At 37.2% G+C, this 20,486-nt stretch overlaps 2 protein-coding genes across 2 annotated transcripts; both read left to right on the forward strand.

Annotated features, from left to right (window-relative positions):
• The first annotated feature begins 3,970 nt into the window (after window positions 1–3,970).
• Window positions 3,971–7,415, forward strand: LOC110915332 (gamma carbonic anhydrase 2, mitochondrial). Its single transcript, XM_022160012.2, has 5 exons — window positions 3,971–4,197; window positions 4,719–4,862; window positions 5,387–5,512; window positions 5,592–5,743; window positions 6,875–7,415. Exons 1-5 carry the CDS (start codon window positions 4,083–4,085, stop codon window positions 7,154–7,156), a joined length of 819 nt encoding a protein of 272 aa, XP_022015704.1. The 5' UTR covers window positions 3,971–4,082; the 3' UTR covers window positions 7,157–7,415.
• A 9,281-nt stretch (window positions 7,416–16,696) lies between these two features.
• On the forward strand, window positions 16,697–19,358 carry LOC110920342. Its single transcript, XM_022164557.1, has 3 exons — window positions 16,697–17,824; window positions 18,933–19,010; window positions 19,113–19,358. The coding sequence occupies exons 1-3, from the start codon at window positions 16,697–16,699 to the stop codon at window positions 19,356–19,358; spliced, it is 1,452 nt and encodes a 483-aa protein (XP_022020249.1).
• The last annotated feature ends 1,128 nt before the right edge of the window (window positions 19,359–20,486 follow it).

Genomic DNA, 20,486 nt, shown 5'->3' on the forward strand with positions numbered 1-20,486 from the left:
GTAATTGTTTCATGTTTGGCTTGGTTTAGTTGTTTGCTAGCCGGGTGTTACAGCATTCACATCTATTTTACCATATTTTCATCTTAAATTACATTAAAAAACATTATATTTTCTCTCTACTTTTTAATTAAATAATATTTTTTTATATCTTTATCATTACTTTTTCTCTCTCATTCACTCACAACCACTTTCAAAATATATTAAAAAATTATAGGGGTGAACAGTGTCCCTCCAAATATACAGATGAACGGTAACATTTTCTCTCTCCTCCACTCACAACCATTTTTTATACTCTTTAGATTATAAAAACTTCACACAAAAATTATAGGGGGTGAACAGTGTCCCCCCAAATATACAGATAAACAGTAACATTTTATCTCTTCTCCACTCACAACCACTTTTTATACTCTTTACATTATAAAAACTTCACACACAAAATTTAATGGAATGGATGTGAATACTCTTAGCTATAAAATTTGCCATTCCAAAAAAAAAGTAAAAGGAATTGCATGATGATATACAAATAATCGGAAATAGATGTATGCATATAGTATTATTTGGTTAGGGTCACTTAATGAAATGAAGATTTTCCTATGTATTTTGATTAAAATCAAGACATTATGCGAATTTTTTCATGGAAATTTAGTTATGAATTATGTGATTGAAGACATGAACATATTTTGAGGATTATCTACATAAAAAAAATTTATCGGTGGTTTTAGGATAGGAAATCATCAAATTAACATGTGATGTGAAGACATGAACATATATTGAGGATCATTTACATAAAAATATTTTATCGGTAGTTTTAGGATAGGAAATCAACATACAGATATGCAACATGTTTGGAACGAGTACATGTGATTTATTTGGACGTCGGGGTGTGGAAGCGGGAAGGTGGTCGGGGAGCTGGGTTGGCACCCTCCCCCACCTCTCCGCCTTTTTTTCGGTGCAGACAGGGAAACTCCTCCGATATCCCCGATCCTTTTTGCTTGTTGATATTGTTGTTTGTTGATTGGAGAAAAATCAAAAAGGAGTGAAGGGAACATTTCCTTTGATAGAGATAGAGGGGAGGTGGTGATGTGAAGATGAAGGTAACGGTGTGGATGTTGGGGAAGGGCCCTTCACATCCCTGAATCTTTATATACTAGAATATGTTTGTGAATGAAAAACATAAAAATGAGATACCTCACATAATCACATTATGATTTAGAGAAAACTAGAAATGTAATCCGTCGCGATGCGGTGGGGGCTAAATTTATATTTCCATTAAGTTAGATACATGAGCTACAACCAAGAGTTTATGCCTAGATTTGTATATGTATTATGGTCGCAAATTAGGTTGTTAACATCAAGCATGTTAGTTACATAAGTTGTGCAAAAGATATTTTGCTTGACGATGTGATTTGCTGAACTACGGCCTGCAGTTGCGGTCTTTTTCCTACTTGGCAATTGTACAAATGGTGTTTGACACCCCTATCATTCCCCGTTCCCTTCTTTGAAAGTAAAAGCACAAACTACAAGAATGAAAACATACACAAATATCCAAACACATAAACCTAAAAAGCACATACAACAACCATAGAGCTAAAAACATAATTTAACAAAACATAAAAAAATACACACCTGATTAGCAATAATAGTAGCAACCCAGAGATAAGAACGCAACTGCAAAATAGTACACATGACCACATATTCAACTCTAACTCCACACATATAAATTCAGGTCATCCCGAACATGACCAATTTTATTAATTTTTTTAAATAAGTCAAACGTGTTGATGAGTTGTGAGCGACGTTGTCTGTAATGTATGTTAATGACTTTATGGGTGAGTATAAGTGTGATAAGTAAAAAAATGATGTGACAAAACCCACATTTTTATGATTAATCATATAAAAGTTAAAAACAAAAATAAAATAGATATAACTTAGGTTGGTAGAGTAAATGACTAATACGAAGAGTTTTTTTTTTATATAATACTGAAAATGGATTAAAAATTGCTAGTGTATTTTCAGCAAAAATGGATAATCGGAAACTTTTTTTTATATAATACCAAAAATGGATTGAAAATTGCTAGTGTAATTTTAGAAAAAGTGGATGATGGAAAAACTCGAAAATAAAATTATAAAATTAAAAAAAACGTAAACAGGTTAATCTGAACCCCACATGTTTTTAAAACGGGTCAATCTAAACATTACCTGTTTTTTAACGGGACGTGTTGATGGACCCAAAACTTTTTTTTCATGTCATATTTCAGATTGTATAAAAAATGTGTAGGTTAATTTAGGTGGTAAAAAGTAATAAGAGTAAATTACAAGTTTTGTCTTTTATGTTTACATCAAATTGCAGTCGCTGTCCTTTTGGCCAAAAATTTACAGGCGGTGACCTTAACCTTTCAAAATCTTGCACGTTTTGTCCTTTAGACCAAATATGGTTAGAAATCTCTATTAATTCTTGTCATGTGCAATGCACATGAGGGTACAACAGTATTTTTCCCTCTCAACCCTTTCTAATTCCCTATTTATAACCCTCAGACACTTTTCTCCACAAACCTAAACCCTAACTTTTCATAAATTCAGACTCAATCCGTCAAAGATCACTTCAACAAATCAAATTCATGATTCCGATTTGACGAATCTAAACTTCAGCGATTCGATCGACGAATTTGAGCATATGAAATTCAACTCGACCTGCAGAATTGAAAGTAAACTCGAAATGAACAAAATACATGTATGTATATAGTAGTTATACAGTAGGTTTGATATATGGATGAACTGTAACGGTGTAAATGAAGAAGATGAAGTTACGATTTGTTGAGATTCCGGTGAGAATTGTCGGCGATTGGTTGTGATTCCGGTGAGGGTGTAGAGAGAGACAGAGATTATTACTGGGACAGACCGGAAATTGTTGGGCAAAGTGAATTTGAATTCATAGCTGCAGGTAATAGAGTGAAGCCATTTGTCGTTCGTATTTGTATTCTCCACCTTCCTTTTCAAGCGGATTACCAAGTTTTTGTTTCCGTCCTCAACAAGCTTCACTTCATCTTTCTTGATCCCATTAAAAACCAACTGGAACAGGAAATGTGACGTATCATTTGGAACAGAGTGTTTATTCGGAGCAGGGGATTTCTTAGGAGGGGTTGATTGTTAACAGAGGGTTTCGTCGAATCACCACGAAGTGAACTAGTTGGGGTGCTTATGCTCAGGCCACTCATCTTCAAACTGTGGTAAGAAGAATTCGATTAGCTTGATTGATTTGATCTATGTGCTGCAGACTAGGGTTAGAGAAAAGGGACCAAGGGTTATAAATGGGGAATTAGAGGGAAAAAGACCATTGTACCTTCATGTGCATTGCACATGACAAGAATTAACTGAGATTTCTAACCAGGTCTGGCCTAAAGGATAAAACGTGCAAGATTTTGAAAGGTCAAGAACACCATCTGTAAACTTTTAGCCAAAAAGACAACGGCTGTAATTTAATATAAATACAAAGGATAAAACTTGTAATTTACTCAAGTAATAAAAAGTTGGAGTTAAATGCCATTTTAGTCCCTGTGGTTTGGACCATTTTGCCAGTTTAGTTCAAATGTTTCATTTTTAATCTGTGGGTCCAAAAAGGTTTCACAGTTGCCATTTTAGTCCACTGGGTTAATTTCATCCATTTTTTCTGTTAACGAGAAGGCCAATTCGGTCATTTTATATGGCTGAATTGCCCTTTTAGTTAACAAAATTACATACAAAATGACCAAATTGGCCTTCTCGTTAACAGAAAAAATTGATGAAGTTAACCAAGTGGACTAAAATAGCAACTGTGAAACCTTTTTGGACCCACAGGTTAAAAATGGAACCTTTGGAAATGACCCAAACATAGGGACTAAAATGGCATTTAACTCTTTTAGTAGAAAAAGTAGAAAAGTAAAAATCCAAGGAAGTGAGTCATACCGAATCACAACCCTTACTTAAACGACTCAGTGCCAACTCAGTTGATTTTCCCCCAATTTGTTGCTCAACACACTCCCTTGAAACCCCCTCTCGATCGGAAGAAACCCACCTCAGAAATCAGGGTTCTTGGTTAATCCATAATGGGTACTTTAGGCAGAGCAATCTACGTCGTCGGATCCTGGATCCGGGTCGCCGGCCAAGCCGTTGATCGTGTCGGCTGCAGCCTCCAAGGCAGTCACCTCTTTGAAGAACGAGGTAATGTTTGTTTCACTTCAATTCGAACACCCATTTGTCCTGATTTTGTTTGTTTAGGTGTTGACTGCTAACTGTTTGTGGAAATGCCTAAGAGAAGTTAAAAACAGTTTAGGGTTTGAATTGAATTGATGTCATGTTATCTTTGATTGAGTTTCGATTGGGTCTTTAGATAATCTTGTTTGTGATATGAATTTGATGTGCTATAAGGGACTGGGTGTCGATAAAATTTTGATCTTTTGTGTTCTTTGTTTGTGTTGTGGTAGTTGAAGATAAGAACCCCCTTTTGAGATTTTGCATTGCTCATCTGTGGGGTCTATAGGTGAATTTGGATGTGTGGTACTGTGTGTTTGTTTTCGTCGACCGGTAATCTATGAATTGAATCAAGGTGTATGTTTAGCATATGGAAGTTTGACTATTTTATTACATAACGCGTGTTAAGTCTTTATGCCCCATGTATGCTTCATACTGTCTTGAACTCTTAAAATAGTTGTTTTTGTAACTTATCTTGAATCTATCTTTAGTGTCTAGACACCGGACGCTGATGAATTTGTTTGATAAAGACCCTGTGGTCGACAAAGATGCATTTGTGGCTCCTGGTGCTTCAGTCATTGGCGATGTTCAAGTGGGTCGTGGTTCCTCCATTTGGTATGGATGTGTTCTTAGAGGTAAGCACAGATGTGACCAAAATGTATTGTGTCTAGGGCTGCTAACGAACACGAACAAGACCTTTTTCGTGTTCGTTAGTTAAGGAAATATATGTGTTCACGAACTGTTCATGAATACTTATAGAACAAGATTTTATGCTTGTGTTCGTTTGTTAAGGAAATGAACGTGTTCGTGTTCGTTTGTTAATTTTAGGCAACGAATGCAAATGAACACAAACTAATGTTCATGAACATAAATGGAAACAAACGAACACCAACAAGGGTTAATGAACAAAATATATAATACATTGATATTTATTAAATATTTTAATTTTCGGAATTTTGAAGTATTTAAATAAAGTATAAAAACTAAAAACACTAATGAACTATCGAACACATTACTGAACGTTCACGAACATAAATGAACGAATGTGTCCTCTGTTCATTTAACTAAACGGATGAACACAAACAGACTAATCGTTAAAGAATAATGTATTATCCTCTATTTATTTATTTATTTTTTTAACACGAGATCTACGATTTAGGTGATGTGAACAGCATCAGAGTTGGATCAGGAACAAACATCCAAGACAACGCTCTTGTTCATGTAGCCAAAACCAATATAAGCGGGAATGTTTTGCCAACAACAATAGGCAACAATGTTACTGTAGGTGAGTAGATATGTGTTTATTTATTTATATACATGCATGTCATAATTTGGTATTAAAGATTATTATACATGTGATGTAGGTCATGGTGCTGTGTTACATGGATGTACCGTAGAAGATGAAGCGTTTGTTGGCATGGGTGCCACTTTGCTTGATGGATCTCATGTTGAGAAAAATGCCATGGTTGCTGCTGGTGCCCTTGTCAGACAAAATACTAGGATTCCTTTCGGAGAGGTTTGTGGGTCCTCACTCTCTTCTAGACGTGGCAAAATGGGGCAAAACCGTCGGGTCGGGTTAACCTGCAATACATTTTGAACGAAAAAATGATTTTTTTCAATACTAATTAGTATGTCAAGTATGATATACAAATCTTTTAATTATTATATCATTAATAAACAAAATTCATCTGATTTTTCACAAATTTTCGTTTCCATGTTCTTCGATGATTTGTCGCGCACATCTTCTTCAAGAACATATATGATATTTTACCATCTAACCGAAAAATTATATGTGAACGAACTACTTATGTTGATCCACCTGGCACCTGCAAACTATGCAGTTAATATCGGTGATATATCGGTCCCTTAGTAAAATATCGGTACCGAGATTATCGGCGATATTGACCGATATTTGACCGATATAACCGATATATCACCAATATCTGACCGATATAACCGATATATCACCAATATCTGACCGATATAACCGATATATCACCGATATTTGACCGATATAACCGATATATCACTGAATTATTGGTGTTAAATTGCTATATATATAAATTCTGCATTATATCAAAATTACCGATATCCACCGATATCTCACCGAGATAACCTATATTTCAAATATCGGTCCTTGACCGATATTCGATATTTTACCGCATTAACTGCATAGCCTGCAAATATATGGGAGGTGTCACATGTAACACAAAATCTACATTCTATAGAATGAAAGAGGAGAGGTGGTGAGGGGTTGATCAGAGGGACAAAATCCGTAATTTACATGAAATCACAGGGAGGATTTATGTAGTTTACTTTTAAGTAGTTAAGTTTAATGGTTGGTAAGCGCAATGCCCTTCAAGCGTCAAGGCGGTTAGGTTTCTAAAGCTCGAGGTGTGAGGCAAGAGCCTCATTTATGCAAGGTGTCGCTTTATATACAAAGCTACATAGTACAAGTGTTTAGGAATCAGTCAAATGTCTAAATTACCCTTTTACATGGCGTCAAAATACAAAAAAGTCTTTTGTGTATTTAGGTCTCGATTCTGTAATCCTTCATAGTGTTTTTTTTTTTTTTTTTTTTTTTTTTTTTTTTTTTTTTTGAATAAACTGAATTCTTTATTTGCGATAACATTTATTTTGTGCATAGGTATGGGGAGGCAACCCGGCCAAGTTCATGAGGAAGCTTACCGAAGAGGAAATCGCCTTCATTTCTCAATCAGCAACCAACTACACAAACTTAGCCATGGTTCACGCTGCCGAAAACAATAAGGGCTTCCAAGAAATCGAATTGGAGAAATCACTGCGCAAGAAATTTGCACGAAAAGACGAAGAGTATGATTCAATGATTGGCGTCGTCCGTGAAACTCCCGCAGAGCTCACCTTACCCGATAATATCCTACCCGATAAAGCACAAAAAATCGCTTCTTAAGTCGGTTGGTTTGTTCGGGTTCATGAAAGTTTTCTATTTTGATGCAATTTCCACCAATAATTTTTTGGGGCCAGGCTCTCAAAGTATTGTTAAAGATCCTTAATCATGGAGGGTAATGCTTCTTTGACTCTGTGGTCAATGGTCAACATTTTGTTTTGGTTTATAAAGATTTTAAGAGAGATTTATAATGTTTTAATGGAAAAAAATATGAATCCATGTGTTTCTTGAGTTCATCATTAGTAGTGTGTTTCTTTGACTAGTTATGACTTTAGTGTGACATTTCATGTAGAATTTTAATTTTCGTTCCCCATGATTGGACCATTGCAAATGGTGCAGAAGAAGCTAAGGTAAAAAGAGTTCCACTAAGTTTTTGTCACTATTCCAAAAACATTATGCAAAAAGAATCCTATAAAATCTTGGGAGATCTTTGTATGGTTGTTCAAAGTCATCATAATGGCAATATTTGTAATTATCTGGATTCAGAAGGTGGTTTTCTGACAGATAAATACAAATAGTATTGGTATAAGGGTGAGATGGGCACTCCCCTCTTAGAGATGGCGGGGTGGGTACGTGATATTATCACGGAAACAACATCCCACGCGTTATACTCCACCGCCGGGTCCGAGTTCAACGCGTTATATTTCCACGAAATCCGATTTTCGTTATCTTTATCACGCGTTATTGTTTGGTTTTGTGAGTGTAATTGTTGGTTGGGGGGAAATTGTTGGGTGTGGTGATGAGTGATGACCACCCCCACTAAAAAAGGTTATGAGTGATGGAAAAATGGTCGATGACATGGCGGAACTTGATTGGTGCTTGTGAGTGATAAATTCTATCACTAGTGAACCACCCCCCTCCCCTTAGGGGAGTCCCTTCTCTTACGCACACCCAATCAGGTTATGCCACGTCAACTCCCCTCTTAAATTCTCCTCACACCCCAATTTGATGGCGGCACTCCCCTCTTAGGTGACTTGTTTTTTTATTAAAAAAAAGGAAAATCACTGATTGGTTGAAAATGAGGGTGGCCCCACCATCTCCTCTCTCCTTCTTCGGTGAACTCACCCCGACCACCCTCCCCGAATTGGGTCACCGCAGGGATGGCGGCGGTGTTCCCGCTGGGGGAATTGGGTCACCGCAGCCACTCCCTGCTGGTGCCCCGTATACCCTAAGTATAGTTGTGCGTTAATACAAAACAAAATGCTTGAAACAAAATATTGAAAGAGTGAAATATAATTATTGTAGTTCTCTGTTAAAATTTGTTATGTATTGAAATGAAATGAAATGAAATTGAATGAATGAATAATCTTATATAACAACTTTTATAGACAACCCCTCTCTAAACTGAGCTGGCTCAACCGTTTTGTAGGCCCAAAGCAAAATAAAAATTCCGGAGTCCTTGATTGGGTTTATGAAATATGTTATTTTAGTAGTTTTTCTTACGTAAGTAACAAAAATCATGAAAATAACTTATTTTGATTATATCATCAAAGTATTAGATTTTATTCTTTGTTTATAGTTAATAATAACTAGTTACGTGGGCCTTATTTTTGTGTTGGATGAGTCCTCATTTTTATCTAACAAAAATCTGTTATTCCACACTTTGTGACTTTTAAAGCTTCAAGATTCAGCACAAAAAGAAAAAAGCACTGCAAAGGATTCGAACCAGGGTGTTCATTTTGAGGATAATGATCTCCTACCAGCTTCACTTGAATGACCCTTGGGCTGGCCCTGCCTCTAAAATTGGAGGAAGGCAAAACCGAACAACCAAGCAAACTATATCATCATACGAAGGAAAAATTACACCAATCCTTCTAAATGACGGATTTTTGCTTAGACATGATTTTAACTAAAGAAACAAAACGACTTGACATCAGCAAAGATTCTATCTTGTAAAAGCCTTTTACCCTTGAAGACAATCTCATTCCTAGTCTTCCAAATGCACCAACACCAAGTATGATGCCACGACCGTTCAAAAAAAAAAAAAAAAAAACCAAGTATGATGCCCACGAATGATATTAACCTTTTCGCCACCTATCCTCGAGAAGATGTGAAAATCCAATAAATCCCGAACCGTGAAAGCATAAATTTGCAGGATAGAACACCAAAAACTGACGTGGTTCAAAAGAGCATCAACCGTAAAACAAGAAGTAAAGAGATGATCTATTGTTTCAAGGGCTTCATTACAAAGAGCACACAACGAGGAATATTACTGTTACTAATAACTTTTAAATCAGCTTCTTAGTTGTTTGATATTTAAAATAATGAAACACAACTCCGAAACATATATAGACGTAATTCTTAATTATCATTTTCTTTTTTTTAAATCAACTATTTTCATCTTTTCCCATGAGTTGTTTGATATTTAAAATAATGAAACACAACTACTTCGAAACATATATAGACGTAATTCTTAATTATCATTTTCTTTTTCTTAAATCAACTATTTTCACCTTTTCCCCATCCTAAGTTGTATTTTTCCTTCGCCAGACAATATATATAGTTTATTATATTTATATTTATTCAAGACTTATCCTCTATTTAATTAATTTTGTTTCCCGTCATATTCAAATGAGAGTGCTTTAATTGTGCTATTTATTGTGAAGCCAACCAATGACAAAAATATCCTTCGGCTCATTTTTCTCCAATATAAATAAGCTGTATATCAAATATTTAAATTTTTGTAACTTTATTTCATATTTTAGTAATGAGTTGTATGTAACGTAAAAGAGGATGAGCTTTTAACAAATGATAATAAATAGTTTAATGTTTGGATGAGAGGAAAGATATATTTTGGGAGGCAAAAAGGTGAGATTATAATTGCATGCGTGCTCTAAATTTTGTCAAACTTCCATGGATAATCATACCTCTTCTGGTGTGTCGTTCACTACCCCATGGTGGTATAATTGTGATCCAAAAACAAACTATTAATTTACGATATGTGTACATATATACAAAAAAAAATAGCTGAATAATATTGACTATAAATAAACTAGTTAAAATACTAGTTCATTTTGTAGCTATTACAATTAATAAACTTTAGAGGTGTTTAACTAAATTCTTAAATTGTTTTTATTTTAAATTCACATACACACATAAATACAATATTATGCAAACACTCAATCTGTATACATGTTAAATTGATATGCTTATTGTGAATCAATGCTTGATAGTTCATGCTTACTATTATGTCATTAACCTTGCAAGCCTTCCTTAACATGTATAACGCTACAGAATTAGCACACCGCCCGTTTGTGGTCATTGTTAACTTATACTTTACGTTCTTGTTACTTCGATGACAAGATTACGCTCATGGTCTTATTCACTTCGGTGATAAGATTGCGCTAGTGGAAACTTTGGATTGATGTTTAGTTACGTATGCTAGTATGTAACATGATTAGTATACTTTAACATGCGGATTTGAGAATTAATCTTTTATATGCTATATAGATAAAACTAGTATGCTCAACAACATTATTTGTGTTGACAGATACTTATTACATGTTGTAGGAAATTGATGATGTTTCTACGAGAAATCTACTTAGGGTGGATTAGAAACTCACCAAAACTTTATTTACTTATTTTATTTCATAGTATGAAATTCCCACTTGTTGTACTTCTTTTTCTTGAACGATGTAACGTGTTGTTCGGTGAATGAAATGAAATTTGAACTTTAATATATTGTCACAATTTTAGAGTTATGTTGTCTTTAAGCAATCTATTATGTCTCGCTTTGATGTTTCCACCATCGATTGGGGTGTAACACCAATCTTCAAGTTTCCTAACTTTGGGCAGATTGTTCAAACTTCAAAACATCAAGTTTTGAGCTTTGTTCTTGCCTTTTCCTTCTTGTTTTCTTCTTCTCTACACTTGGATAACTTCTAGGAGTATTACCACATGTTTATCAAGGTAAATAAAGATGGTATACCACCATTTTTTAGGTCCAAGTCAGGAATTTTTTTTATCAAACTTTATGAACATGTTTATCTTTACTTTGTTTTTGGAACATCTTCAAGTTACCAACAAATCTCTATGTTGAATGACTTGGATTGAGGTTTTGTTCCAAAAACTTTGAGGTACAATTGCCTCCATTTCATACTTCCTAAGTCTCTAAGTAATTTCCAAGCAATAAAGTGAGCAAAACTACACCAAGTCTCCAACTATACAATGTTGGAAGCACTCGTCTAGATTTACCTCACTTGGTTACTTAGCAAATTAGATAGGTTACGTATGTATATCTTACTTACATTCATGACCATCCGAATCATCGTCTGTCACACCCCAACAGATGGCGGAAACATCAGAGTGAGACGAAAACAAGATTGCAAGAGACTTCATAACACTAAATGTGACAATATATAATTAATCCAAATTTCATAAATACTAAATGGAAATACATTGTTTGTAAAGGGAAATACATCAAGTTCAAATAACAATCAACATGAAGCAGAAATAAGATTCAAAATGTAGGTGTGTTTCTAAATCCACCCTAAGTATGTTTCTTCCTCAAGCATCAACTAGCGTCCTGCAACATGTATTAAAATAATGATCAACAAAAGTTGGCGAGCATACAAGTTTGATAACATAGCATAATAGTGAAAAAGTTTGCTCATATCCAACATGATAATTTGCATATAATGTTACTAACATACTAACAAGTGTAAACTATATGTCAAACCAGAGTTTAACGCAATCGTGATTACCATTGTTGCCGAAACGACAAAGGTGTAAAGTAGATTAATCAACAATACCACAAGAATAGGGGCGGTGTGTTAATCCTATAGTGTCTATAATTGTTAAGATAGGCTAGAAAAGTTAATGAGCATATAGACACAAGTATACATAGCATGCTAGATAACAAGAATAATACAAGTCTCATGTTTAAATGGATAGAGTGTGATTTGACAAGTTTAATGGTGATTCGTGATTTTGTATAAAGTGTACATGTTGCACCCAAAGTGTATAAAACGGAAAATGGGATCGAGTATACTCACGGTTTTGCAAGTGGTTTCCACAAACGTGAGATGATCGTCTTGAGAGGTTGAAGCACCAAATTATCCTAACAAGGATGAACAAGGTGTGTAAGTACAAGGATTTAGAAGTTGGAATATAAATGGGATTTGAATAACAAATAAATAATAATAATAATAATAATAATAATAATATATGAAAATATATAAAAATATTATCTTGACTAAAGACTCACTTTGGACACTATTAATTTATGTGTATTTCGTGGGTACTATTTCACCCACTAGAAGTGAAGTCTAAGTGTGAGGAATTTAGTCTAAGATAAATGTTTACGTTTGCACACAACTTTTCATCATAAATTGGTTGGTGTCATGGCTAGATTTAGTATATATATATATAGGGTCAGGATTTAGAGAAAACGGTAGAAAGTGTGAGAACGCTTATTGATCGTCCGATCAAAACAATCTATGGACTAGATTGGCGCGGTGGCATTTTAGTAAATAACACCAATTTTATTACGTGGACGCGCTTCATTAAGGGTAAACAAGTAAAAAACCATTTCTCACATAAAACGCCATTGAAAAATAAAACGCCAAATAAATACAAAACGCCAATTTTATCACAACGTACTTTTTTCTGTGTTTTTATTTAAGCTCTCTGGCTACAAAACCGCCAAAAAATATGAAACGCAATTATATATAACGCCAAAGCTTACATCCGGATAATTGTTAATTACATTTTTGTTATAAAAATAACATCCCACCTAAACTACGCGCCAAAAAAATTCTATAAATAGAAACGTCTAACCACCTTCCGTTTATCACACCAAAAAAACACAAAAAAAACACAGTGGTTGCTAAAAAAAATTACAGCTCAATGTAAAACGCCAAAAAATACAACGACGGCAAACATCTTTTCTTTGATCCCCAGTAATGTTCTGCATGAAGCTTCATTGAATGATTTGTTACGTGAGTGTAGTAAGATTTTGCTGCATGAGATTGACAAAATTGAAAAAAAGAGGGACTGATGACACCATATTTCATACTGTCATCTTTGTTCCTGAAGAAGGTTTGGATGATAAGAAGAGACCTATACCAGTGTAAATGCTACTTTGGCCTTGATGATTATAATGAAGACAACAGGCAGATAGCATCCACCCACATGGGGTTGATCTATGTCTCCAACATCCACAAAGACACTTCAACACATGAACAAAGAAAATAAACAACGTCAAACCCAAAACGCCATTTATTTGTCACATTTCTTATAGTTTCAAAAGAAAAAAAGAGACTGATGACACTGAAGATTTAAAATCATAAATTGCTTCTACTTTGTTTTTTTTTTTTTTTAATTTTCTTTATCTATTGTTTGTTTTGTAATTTCAGTTAATAAACAACAAAAGAATATTAATGCTATAATGAAAAATATAATAAAACGCCAAAATTAGCAAATGCGTGTAAAACGCCATAATGCCATCAAACGCCCCCAAAAAACTTGTAACACCCGAAATTTTCGCCAAGTTGTATAGTATGTATAACTGCCAACTTTAGAGAGGCTAATAATGTTCCATATAAAAGTAAAGGGTGCTAGTTGTAAATTGTGGAATTCACTTCATCTATGAGACAATAACTTACTCAACAATTCAGATCATCATCATTTTTTTCCTTTTCTTAACCCTAGTGCGGCGAACAGAAGAAAATAATTCACCTTGCCTTCTCCGTTAATCTCAGGTATATTCACGACCCGAACTCCGTCATATGATTTAGTTTGATTCGGTTATGGATGATGACTATGTTCTTGTCATTTAAGCTTTACCGATACTCGAAATCTGCCACGAGAAGAAGGACGTCGACTGTGTACACGGTAGTTTCAGCTCACCAACTACCCTTCTCCGATTTCATCAGGTAAACTTTTGCAATATGTATGGTTGTAGGTAGGGCTGGGGTGGTTTTGTTTCATCGATAAAACAACCCGCACCGCGTGCTTGAATCCGAAAGGGCTGGTTGACTGCAACCTACAACCGTGATAATCTCTTTGATGATCATCATTCGGTATCGATCATGCGCGGGTTCCGATACAATGAAGCGAACTTAAACCCGTTGGTGATCTTCTTTAAGTGGTGATGTTTTCTGTTAGGGATTTGAGGGCTTTGTTCTAATGTGTCAAGAAGTCCAGTTGTAGAATCTTCGACTCACCCGCCTTTCAGGTACGTTATGCTTTTCGTGGTTCGCCGTTTAGGATGATTATTGGGGTCGGGGTAGCAGGTGCTTTAATGATTCCCACATAAGAAAAATAAATAGTCGGTTGGTGTAGGTAATTGAACCATTGGTTTGGGTGAGAGTCGCATGGGGTAGTAGGTGTTTTAATGCATGCATGGTGACTCAAAATTATGATTTGAGGTTGGGGTTTGAAACCTGTACGTGACAATGATGAATATGTGATGGGGTTAAACTGTTTCGTCTCTTATTAATTAAGAGGCTGCATAAAAGGTTTCATAACAAAAATGAGGGCATGCATGGAAATGTATGCATACATTAGATTTTTTTTGTTTTTATGTTAACTAATACATGGGTATAAGGATTAAAAAAAATTCATTTGCATGGGAAGATGGGATTCATGCCTACGTATCTTCTACATGGGATACATGTAATTTTATAAATGGTGGGATAAGATTGTTTATGGTGTACATATAGTTTTATGTATAATGACGGTGTGTAAAGGGTTACCAGGATGATCATGGTACAGTAAGGAGTTGTACATGAGTTAGATATGAGACAAGTAGGTTATAAAACAATTTGTAAACGTGTAGGTCGTTGAGCTCGTTATAGGGTTCGTTCTTCTCCTACATTTTACTAGCTTCGTTAACTCGTGCACTTTATTAAGGTGAGTTCTATTGCCCATCTTTTTATGTTTCAATTGTTTTTGGCTGAAATACATGCTTAAGTGATTTAAATTTAGTAGGCATACGTGTGTTTTGTGCGAGAGCTTGATTTAAAATAATTGTTTGCCTACGTGTACTATTTATTTATTTATTTATTTATTTGAGGGCCTTGAGTCCTTGGTCGTTGCTTTAGGGGTGGCGACGGTTATGTGGGATGGGAAACATCAATCCAAGTAGAGGAGTCGATGTGACCCAATTGTCATTACCTTCGAGGTGGCAACGGATTATGTGGGATATTGTCATGACCTTCGGGGTGACGACGGATTATGCGAGATGTTGTTGTGACCTTCGGGGTTACAACGGTTATGTTAGGTTGCATTATGTGACCTGGGCATATAGTCACTGTACTTATGCCAAACTATTATTTTAATAATGAAGTGACAATTTGCGAACTACATTATTAGAACCGGAATGGGTTCGAATGTTTTGAACTAAAGTGTTAAAAAAAACTTATTACTATAGAGCTCACTCAGTGTAGTTGACGTTTTTAGCTTGTATTTCAGGTAAGAAGAAGGTTTGAATGTTGGCGGCTCTTGGGTATTGGCAGCGGTTACTCGACACCTTTTAAATGTTTTTGGCATTTCCCGTGTTTTAAACTATTAACAAACTTTGGTTGTTTTAGTACTTTGAAGTTTGTTCGTACTTTTTTATTTATTCCGCTGCGTACTGGTGACATTTTGGTCTAGAACTATGTTTGCTTATCATATTACCAACGAGTTGGGTTCCCGAGTTTGGGGCCTTTCAAGTTGGTATCAGAGCCGTTGTTTGAGAGATCTGGGCATCCCCGATGCCTAGACTTGGACTGAAAATGTGACCATGAATGGAAATGCCAAAACGGGTAACCTAAAGCCAAGATCGCCAACTGTGTAATTATGTTTGTAGGTTAGGACAGGGGCGAAATGCCAATGATGTAGGACAAGAATGGTTTAAAACCCGAAAGGCAAGGCAAGAGGGTAATGGCGATTGCCACCGTCATTAACTAATTGTTTTGCTTGTAGTGTTTTAAATTGTACCTGAATTGCTCTGTTTGGTGTTTCATTTCAGTAACTCGTAGATGGCTCGTGGAAGGAAACCAACTAACGATGGAGGCGCTAAGAACACCCGCAAGAACAAGAATACTGTTGACCATGTTGATGAGGGGTTGGTTCACCCTCAGCACTCAGAGGCCTCTCAACACTCAGAGCCCTCACAACATACTGAGAAGTTTGTGTTGGAACCCGCTGTTCGTGAAGCTGTTAGGGATGAAATCCTTGGGATGATTCATGAGTTTCTGCCAGATATCGTGAAAGGGGCTTTTGAATCATTGAAAGATGACGTGTTGAAGGATATTGGGACTAAGAAAAAGAAAGGCAACTGAGGATGATACCGATGGTGAAGGGGATGGTACAGGTAAGAATGGAAAAAGGGGTTGTAATTATGCAGCTTTTAAGAGGTGTGACCCACCTCGTTTTGATGGACGAAAGGACGCAGTGGCAACTTGTCACTGGCTGTCTGAGATGGAGGCTGTAATCTCTATTAGTGAGTGTCGCGCTGATCAGGCGGTGAAATTTGCTACTCATTCGTTCATCACCGAGGCACTACACTGGTGGAACACTATTCGGGAAAGGAAGAGTGCTCAATAGTTGGATGATATGAAATGGGAAGATTTGAAGCAAACGGTAAAAAAGAAATTTTGTGCTCCTAACGAAATTGAGAAGATTGAGAAAGAGTTCCTAACTTTCAAAGTAGGGAAATTGTCACACCGGGAGTATACTTCCAAATACATTGAGATGGCACGTCTCATACCGTACAAGTCTGGGAATGATGAAAGTTGGAAGAAACATTACATTGAGGGGTTGCCTGATAGGGTTAGACACTTGGTAAAGGCTCATGCTCCTCTTGATTTTGATGCATTAGTTGAGCTAAGTGCGACTCTTTACGATGATGTATTAGCAGTTGAAGAGAAGGTGGAGGAACCAGAAAAGAAGAAGTGGGTTGGGTCGAATAAGAGGTTCAGGGGTGAACATGGGGATACAGGTGATAAGAGGGTTAAAACTGAGAACTTGGGTACATGCAGGAAGTGCGGAAAAATGCACTCTGGGGAGTGCTCAATGAAGACCATTCTATGTTTCTGTTGTGGGCAAACGGGACACTTTGCTAATGATTGTAAGGCTGGCCCTAAGTGTTACAAATGTGGGGGTTTTGGGCACATATCCAGAGAATGCAAGGGCAAAAAGGGCGAGGGGCCAAGCCAGGGTCTTGCTGAGGACAAAAAAGAGGATGTGAAACCGAAGGCAAATGCACGGGCCTTCACGATGACTAAGGTTGAGGCGAAGACTGATGCGAATGTTGTTTCAGGTACATTCCTTGTTAATGATGTTCCTGCTTCTGTGTTATTTGACTCTGGGGCCAGTAGGAGTTTTGTGGCCCATTCCTTTTGTGGTAAATTGCGTAGAATGCCTAGGAAGATTGAGGAACCATTTTGTATTGAAACTGTTGTGGGTCAACCTACTAGTGTGACCGATGCTTTAGATGATTGTTTTATTGATGTGGAAGGTCATAGGTTCCCTGCTAGACTGTTTATCATTACGTTGGGTGGTTTTGATGTGGTATTGGGAATGGATTGGTTGTCCACGTTTAATGCAGATATTGTTTGTCGGGAAAAAATGATAAGATTGACTTCATTAGAAGGGAGTCCGGTGATAATTTATGGCAATAAGGTGTGCGTCGTCACCGAAAATCATTTCTATGATGAAGGCGGTAAAATTCTTGAGGCGCGGGTGTGGAGCTTACTTGGCATATGTCATCGATGACGAGGTGGAACGTAAGGAGTTGGCTGATGTGCCTGTGGTGTGTGACTTCCCTGATGTTTTTCCTGATGATTTGACGATAGTGCCACCGGAACGGGAAATCGAGTTCCAAATTAACCTACTGCCAGGAGCTCAACCAATTGCCACAACGCCTTACCGTCTGGCTCCGACCGAAATGAAAGAGTTGATGGAGCAGCTTCAGGACCTTTTGGATAAAGGATTCATCCGACCGAGCATCTCTCCGTGGGGTGCTCCGGTGTTGTTTGTGAAGAAAAAAGATGGTAGCATGCGTATGTGCATTGACTACCGGGAGTTGAATAAACTCACGGTGAAAAACAAATATCCTTTGCCACGCATCGACGATTTATTTGATCAGCTACAGGGAGCGAAGTGGTTTTCGCAAAATGATTTGAGGTCAGGTTATCATCAGTTACGGGTAAGAGAGGAAGACATTCCGAAGACAGCTTTTCGTACGCGCTATGGTCATTATGAGTTTCTAGTAATGTCGTTTGGGTTAACAAATGCCCCTGCGGCATTTATGGATTTGATGAATCGGGTGTGCCGCCCGATGTTGGATCGGTCAGTGATCGTATTTATTGACGACATCTTGATTTACTCTAAGAGTGAAGAGGATCACACAGTTCACTTACGTGAAGTGTTAGCGATGCTACGGAAGGAGAAACTTTATGCTAAGTTCTCCAAGTGTGCTTTTTGGTTACACGAGGTTTAGTTTTTGGGGCATGTTATTAATTCAGAAGGGATCATGGTGGATCCTGCTAAGATAGAGGCAATAGTGAAATGGAGTCCTCCTAACACTCCATCAGAAATTCGCAGCTTTTTGGGTCTCGCCGGCTACTACAGGAGATTTATTTAGGATTTCTCCAAGCTAGCAACGCCATTGACTCAGTTGACAAGGAAAGAGGCAAAATTTGTATGGGGTGCGGAGCAGGAAACCGCATTCGAGGTGCTAAAGAAGAGATTGACTGAAGCTTCAGTTTTGACATTACCGGAGGGAACAGATGACTTATTAGTGTATTCAAATGCTTCATATCAGGGACTGGGTTGTGTTTTGATGCAGCATGGGAGGGTGATAGCCTACGCTTCGCGTCAGTTGAAAACTCATGAGGTTAACTACCCTACTCATGATTTGGAGCTGGTAGCAGTGGTGTTTGCCCTTAAGATTTGGAGATATTATTTGTACGGCATAAAGTGCACTATATACACGGACCACAAGAGTTTGAAATATTTCTTTGAGCAGAAAGAGTTGAACATGAGACAACGGGGATGGCTCGAATTGATTAAGGATTACGACTGTGAAATCCTTTATCACCCTGGGAAAGCGAATGTGGTCGCTGACGCGTTGAGTCGTAAGGAGAGACATGCACCCATTCGAGTAAGGTCATGCCAATTGATTGTAACTCCTGCTTTCTTGGTACAGTTGAAAGAAGCGCAAACTGAGGCATTGCGTGAGGATAGGTTGAAGGGCGAACGGGTATTCGGCTAGCATGGGATGTTGACCGAAAATAACCAAGGTATTAAATCGATGGGTAATCGCATGTGGGTGCCGATTTTCGGTGGGTTTAGAGAGAAGATACTCGACGAGGCTCATAAGTCAAGATATTCGATTCATCCAGGGGCCACCAAGATGTATCAGGATTTGAAAAGGGATTACTGGTGGCCGGGTATGAAGTATGACGTGACCCAGTATGTGGGGAAGTGTTTGACGTGTCTTCAGGTGAAAGCAGAGCATCAAAAACCATATGGGAAGATTCAGTCATTAGAGATTCCCGAATGGAATGGGAACACATTACTATGGATTTTATCACAAAACTACCAAAGACATCGAAGCGTCATGACACTATATGGGTGATTGTAGATAGACTAACAAAGAGCGCTCATTTTCTGCCGATCCGTGAGGCATTCTCATCTGAGCAGTTATCAGAATTGTTTGTGAATGAAATTATTGCTCGACACGGGGTACCGGTGTCAATTGTGTCGGACAGAGACACACGATTTACGTCTAAATTTTGGAAGAGGTTCAACCAAGCTATGGGGACTCGTTTGCACATTATCACCGCATATCATCCTCAGACCGATGGACAGTCGGAACGAACTATACAAACACTTGAAGATATGCTTAGGGCTTGTGTTATTGATTTTGGTGGTAGTTGGGATAGCCATCTGCCATTGGCAGAATTTTCTTATAACAACAACTATCATGCCACCATTAGGATGCCGCCTTACGAGATGCTCTATGGTCGGAGGTGTAGAACCCCGGTGTGTTGGGGTGAAATTGGTCAGAAAGAGTTAGGGAGTCTAGATGTGGTTAAGGCCACATCAGAAAAATTTAATCAGATTAAAGTAATAATGAAGGCCGCACAAGATAGACAAAAGTCTTTTGCTGACAAAGGGCGCCGACTTATAGAATTCAATGTTGGGGACTGGGTTATGCTTAAAGTCTCCCCATGGAAAGGTATCATCAGGTTTCGGAAACGAGGCAAGTTGATTCCGAGGTATATTGGACCGTTTAGAATTTTTGCGCGCATTGGTGAGGTTGCCTATCGATTGGAATTACCAGATGAGTTAGAAGGGATACATCCCACATTTCATGTGTCCCACCTATGCAAGTGTT

The sequence above is a fragment of the Helianthus annuus genome, chromosome 16 (genome assembly GCF_002127325.2).
Source record: "Helianthus annuus cultivar XRQ/B chromosome 16, HanXRQr2.0-SUNRISE, whole genome shotgun sequence".
Taxonomy (NCBI): domain Eukaryota; kingdom Viridiplantae; phylum Streptophyta; class Magnoliopsida; order Asterales; family Asteraceae; genus Helianthus; species Helianthus annuus.

What these genes read in the sequence shown, in the direction of transcription:
- LOC110915332 (XM_022160012.2), top strand. Translation starts at nt 4,083, where the DNA reads ATGGGTACTTTAGGCAGAGCAATCTACGTCGTCGGATCCTGGATCCGG. An exon ending in GTATGGATGTGTTCTTAGAG is followed by an intron (nt 4,863 to 5,386) that starts GTAAGCACAGAT and finishes TCTACGATTTAG; the next exon opens with GTGATGTGAACAGCATCAGA. An exon ending in AGGCAACAATGTTACTGTAG is followed by an intron (nt 5,513 to 5,591) that starts GTGAGTAGATAT and finishes CATGTGATGTAG; the next exon opens with GTCATGGTGCTGTGTTACAT.
- LOC110920342 (XM_022164557.1), top strand. Translation starts at nt 16,697, where the DNA reads ATGAAATGGGAAGATTTGAAGCAAACGGTAAAAAAGAAATTTTGTGCT. An exon ending in GTAAAATTCTTGAGGCGCGG is followed by an intron (nt 17,825 to 18,932) that starts GTGTGGAGCTTA and finishes GTTTTGATGCAG; the next exon opens with CATGGGAGGGTGATAGCCTA. An exon ending in CTACTCATGATTTGGAGCTG is followed by an intron (nt 19,011 to 19,112) that starts GTAGCAGTGGTG and finishes TTCTTTGAGCAG; the next exon opens with AAAGAGTTGAACATGAGACA.